The sequence below is a fragment of the Gavialis gangeticus genome, unplaced genomic scaffold (genome assembly GCF_001723915.1).
Source record: "Gavialis gangeticus isolate Ggan-Ray unplaced genomic scaffold, GavGan_comp1, whole genome shotgun sequence".
In the NCBI taxonomy this organism is placed as follows: Eukaryota; Metazoa; Chordata; order Crocodylia; family Gavialidae; genus Gavialis; species Gavialis gangeticus.
Window position 1 is genome coordinate 49222140 of NW_017729034.1, and position 6021 is coordinate 49228160.

At 36.7% G+C, this 6021-nt stretch overlaps 1 protein-coding gene across 1 annotated transcript in view; it reads right to left on the reverse strand.

Moving 5' to 3' along the window:
• RYR2 (ryanodine receptor 2) overlaps positions 1–6021 on the reverse strand; it is a 784157-nt gene that overhangs the window by 245613 nt on the left and 532523 nt on the right. The window contains exons 66-67 of the mRNA XM_019526720.1: positions 3429–3510; positions 1401–1531 (exon numbers count right to left, since the gene is read on the reverse strand). Coding sequence (XP_019382265.1) covers positions 1401–1531; positions 3429–3510 — 213 coding nt within the window. The remainder of the gene's footprint in view (positions 1–1400; positions 1532–3428; positions 3511–6021) is intronic.

Consider the following 6021-nt stretch of genomic DNA (forward strand, 5'->3'; position numbering starts at 1 on the left):
GGCAAGTCAAGGGCTAGGGAAAAAAAAAAAAAACTGTATTGGACAAAGAAAATGTACCTAAAATATATTTATCTCCACATATCTTTTCATCGCCCATTCATTTGCTTCTCTTTCTACACATATCTATTGTTTGATAATACTTTAAGGCAAGATAAAGGGTGCTTTTTCTGGAACTGAGTAGATTTTTGTGTGTCAGATTTTACAAAAGTCTCATTCTCCAAAATAAAAGTAGTGTATTTACTAAAGCTTCAAAAATGGAATTATTGCAATAAAATTAAGCCACATTGTAAATTCTTGTCTTTTCTTCAAAATTCTACATTTTTTTCCAAGCGAGGTTTCATAGTTAATGCACATGTAAAACTGCAAGTCCTTCATAAATGGATCAGATGAACACTTTTATCTACTTCACAGGTTCAAGGAAGGAGAAGAAAGTGCAGGCTATGGGAGACGAAATTCTTGGATTCTATTTCTGTCCACAGTTCAGACACTGGTGAAACTACTCTATGGTCCCTTTTTTCCCCTCCCAGAAAGGGCCTCAATCTGGCCTCTATTCTTCTGTTTTGGTGTCGAGATGGCTGCAAGCACAAATGCAATCACTAGGAAGTCTAATGCTTTGATGTGAATTGCAGCCAGGTAAATAGATATTCAAATGTTAACACAACAGTGCAATTTGTGCATGTAATTATTTGTCCCCAGATAAGCTATTTTTCAAACTTAGGCTTTCTGTATCACATTTTAACTATTTTATACACATATTCACAGAACTTCATTATATTTTGGAAATTTTCAATTCATGTAAATTCAAGATGTAAGCACGATTAAAGGAAATTTTTTTATAGGAGATACTGTAGACAAGTACAATCCTAAAATTGCCAGAATGTATATTGCCCGTACGTACTGACATGTACTGACATTTCCTATTAAAACTACTGTAAACACCAAAACTGAAAATGAGACATAAGGAACTAAGCTGCTAATTAAGATATGTCTTGCTATCACAGAACATAGGTAGGTACCTACATAGGTAGGTTTGTGATTGTCATATAATATAAACTTAATATTGCAACAACAAAGGTGGGGAATCCAAAAATAGCTCCTTAATTAACATTTTTTTTATTTTGCAACATATCAACATGAAATCATGCGGTGAAATCCTTTTGATGCATCAATTACAAAGTAAGCACTATATTGCCACATAAAAAGTGAGGCAGTCTTTTAAAGGAACCAAAAGCCCTGAGTGTGATAGAAGTAACCAAGCAATTTAGCAAAACAATACAACAAACCCATAATTGGGGATTGCTGTAATAAAAAGACAACTGCAAGAACGCAAGGAGTAAGATAACTCTATTTTGTTTGAAATTTAGTTTTTAAAATGCCCACATGTGTGGTTCTGGATGTACCTGCTCGGTCTCTTACACATTTGGTGTTGTAGATAGAATATGTATTATGTTTATTTAGATGAGTTTCCAAAAAAGCCACAGGGAAGGCACCAGCAAAAGCAGCTAAGCATTCTCCTAGTGCTGACCGCTGCCTGCAAATTGAGAAATTCTCAGTGTTATTTATATATCTTTGGTTAAATATATCCAGAATTAGTTCAATGTCATTATTTTTACTATTACTATAAACTGTGGTCTTCTGAAAGAAAGAATCCACTACATTATTATAACTGCATTATTATAACTGCTAACACAGCAACAGAAAAACCAATGTAATAGATATCAAAATAAAGCAAACTTCCACTATTACAAGAAAATGTTAAGATATAAAATGTCAAATGTTTTCTACTTATTTGCCAAGAGCTACAGAACAGCACACAAGAAAAACTTAACACCAGTATCATATTAACACCACTACCATTTTCCATTCAATTTCAGATAATCCTGACTCCATATACTCTTCTACTAAGAAAGTGTTATTGAACAGACACATAGATCAAGAGGCCAAAAGTTATTATCATCACATCTAAATGATAACAGTAGAGCGTTTCCTTTTCATGCAATTTGACAATAACTGTATCCTGGGCTCCTGAAAGCCCAAGTCTATATCTAGCAATAATACTGTTGTTATTTATTTCTTAGGAATTATGCTCACATTAGTCTACTAAACTTTCCTCTGTACTCTCACATTTTCAAGTGATCAATGTTTACTTGACAAATTTACTTGGCAATTCAAATTCAGTTAAAAATAGCAAACAGCCTGCCTCTAATACATAGGATTTGTGACCAATCTAATAGACTTCCTTTTCCCAACCACACAGCTTGATTCCATCTGCTCTGAAAGAAAATCTATTAGTATACATTGTCTGTGACATGCCTACCCTCAACCTCAGTTGTTTGATCAAAAAATCTTGTTATTAATCCAATTCTGGTAACAAATACAGTAAAATCTCTATTATCCAGCATGAGTGAGGAATGGCAGGTGCTGTTAATGTAAAAATGCCGGTTATCTAAAAATACTGGAGCTGGAGAGGGGGGCTTGCATGCAGCGGCAATAGGGTGGAGTGGTGCATGGTGGAGGTGGGGGCAGGGATTGCACACGGCTTGCAAGCGGCAGCTGGGCAGGGTGGTAGATGCTGGCAACATGGCGGCAGTGTGAGGTGGTTGTATGTGGTGGCGGCGCAGAGTGGTGGATGGCGGCAGCATAGCAGCAGCCGTGCAGTGCCAATTATCAGAATATACCAGGTAGTAAAATAACGGAAAAAAGGGATTTTACTGTACTGCCATTGAATTCCTTTTCTATGACTCCAGTCTCATAGCTATGTCCTTGCTTATTCCTTCTCCTTATTCTTTATTAATGAATAAGAATGAAAAGAACATGAATTTCACATTAAAATGTTATATGATTTCTATGTGTATTAATATTTGTGGGCTATTGTAGATGAAAGGAACAACTTTCATATTTGGTATATAAAAGCGGTAAACTATTCCATATAAGTCAAATATATAAAAAAATCCAACTTGGGAAATATTAACATAAAAAGTGCAAATATTTTTTTCCTAACTGGATAGTAATTATATTAATTCTATTTGCAGCTGCCTGTGGTATGTTGTGAACATAAAATTAGATATCAATGTTTCGAGGACAGCGACCATTCTTAGTGAAAGGAGATTTGCATAACCACTTTAAGTTGCAAATGATTCCCCTTGTATTGGCTTATAATGTCCCATTTTCATGAGGGATTTACAGGCTACTAAAGAATAACCTGTCAGCATGCAAAAGCCCTTTGCCAAAGCTCAATAATTAGTAGAATTAAGAAATAAGTGTACAAAGTTCATGTATGTTTCCACCAAAGAAATCATCTTTTTTTGCTTGGTGGGTGGGGGGAGGGAGGTGGGGGCAGAAGGGGAAGGAAGGAACATTAGAAAAAATGGTATACAAGTAGGTGTATGTAGGAAGCTTGCAATTATGTGAATGTTTCTTCCTCTTACCGCTCCACATAGATGCTCTTGCTAGTTCCAAGAGCATATAAACTGGCCAATATTCTGTAACAGGATACTTGAACATCTTCCACTAAAGAAAAGGAGGAGGAAAAAAAAAGAGAATTTTGAATGCTCTTCATTTTGGTAGGCTTAAAATGCATAAGCAATCTCATTATATTTGACTTGATAATCTGTGCAGAAATTAGTTTAAATTACCAAATATCATCCATAGTTATTACACAGTAACTGCCATAGCTTGTAATGTAAAACTTCCTTTTAATGTGATAAGCATTATATACTGAGAATAGTATCATATCTAATATGTCATTAGTGCTCTAATTTTCTGTTATTAATGGCCCACCATCCTTGTGAGGATAATGCATAGTTACATAAACTGAGAATTAGTTAATTAAATAACCTGAGCACTACATTTTAGTGAATCTTCTCTGATTGCTTGCAGGGCTTAAATAGCAGGGAATTCTCAAGGCAAATTGCTAAAGTGTTAAAATAAGTAAAAGGAAAATGTATTACAGAACTAATCCATTTAAGATTCCATTTTTGCTTTGTAAAGTACATTACAATAGAAAGATACTCCTGTTCAAGAGATGTTTTAATTCTTCACATACTTAATGAAATTATCTCCATTTAAGACACAGCTATAAGTTTATAGCAGCTAAATGATTTACTGATCAGTCAGACAAAGAGAATAAAAGAATGAGCAGACTTTTTGATTCCTACAAGTTCTTTTCTTTACACCATGCTTTTGCTTTAGAAACAACCAATGGCCAGTTTTTCATACGGGAGAAATGATCAAACCTCTTTCTTTTTTTAATTTTAAACATTAAAAGTTGGGATTTTCCAATTTGTGGTTGTAAGTACCTGGATTGCTCATTTTCAGGAAAAAAAAACCTTTAGTTTATCCTACATCCAAAAAATAACAACATTCCAACTTTCTCTAAAGTTTTACTACATTTTTTCCAGTTCTCTTCTCCCCTCTCATACCCCCTTTCGCCTCCCCAGATGATAGCAATGAAACATGATAGAATTCCATTCTTTCAATCTAAAATTAAAGTGCTAGGGCAACCACCTCTGGTACAGACAGGTGTTACATTTAGATTGACCTAACCAGGGTTAGGTTGATCTAAATGCTCAGCTGTGCAGAGGGCTTAAATTGCTCAAAAAATGGTGTGCCCAATCTAAGTTGATGCACCTAAGTCAGACAGAAACTGCATTGATTTGGTGCACTCAGAGATTGAGACTGCATTCACCTGTTCTAATAAAGGGTTAACCCAATTTTGTGAACACTTGTACAAGTTTGGAGTGCAGCCTCTGAGTTGGGAAAGCCCAGCCACTTGCCCCAGCCATGAGGCTGCATTATTTCCACCCCACCCACCCTGACCGGAATATTTTTAACCCCCCACACCTTCCCTTCCATACCAGACCTCCTCCCTACCATGGACAACCCACCACCCCGCTGCCTCTGCCTCCAGTCCCACCAACTTCTCTCTTGGATCACAGACTGGGTGCAGCAAATGACTGTACACACCCTTAGTGTCAGTGCCTGTTATTTGTTCCCCACCCTATGGGTCTGATATGTGGAGAATGTCTGAGCTTCCAGCATAAACTGGCTTCATTTTTATCAAACTCAGTCCCCAGAGTCAGTCAACAAACTGGCTATCACAATGATGGGTATTATTATTAAAAACATGATGTGAAGAGAAGTGTAGGTATGCAACAGAAATAACCCATTCCAATGACATATCATTGGTTCGTTTAAACTATGGCCATATTCTCAACCAGTTTATACTCTTACAGGGCTCATGCTAACTGAAGATTGAGTTTAAGGGTATGCCATATTTCCCCAGCTTCTTGGCTTACGATGATATTCTAAGCTACTGCTCCCCCCCATACTTTACAACAAGAAACAATGTAGTATGAGCAAGGGTTTACAACCTAAGCACATTTACATTTGGCAATAAAAGTTCAACCTTCAGAAAACAGTTTTTCACATAGTTGGAAAATGCAAAGAGCACAGACCTTGAGAGTTTTTGTTTATTTGTTTGTTGTTTTTTTACCAGGTCCACTGCTACTGAAAGACTTATACAAAACTTCTTCCAATCTAGGTTTGTGAAAGCAGGATGACAAAACTGGCCAACAGAATCCCTACAGAGATTCTAAGACATGCAGAATTGAAATACTTTGTGAATTGTAAGGCTACAAATAGATGTTGCTGAAAGTAGCAGATCAGCTGTGCCACAATGTGTTATGGCACAAATGATCTGCTGCACTGGGCAAAACATGTCATCCCTTGTTCCACCCTTGATGGTGTAGGACAAAGGACAATATGATCTCCCTTCTTTCCCATGGGTCTGGCTGAGTGGGAAAGCATGTTTGTTTGGCATAGGTTTGGCTTTGCAGAGAAAGTGGGGTTTTCCCTGCCAAGTCAGACAGAGGTAATACATACCTGCCACAACACAGAGGCAGAGTCTCTTACCACCTTTTGTTGTGCCACTGCTTTTTCTTTCATGTGACATGACAAAGAGTATTGCTGTCTGTTTGCTCAGTGTTTGTGCTGCCATAAAAAAAAAAAAAAAAAAAAAAA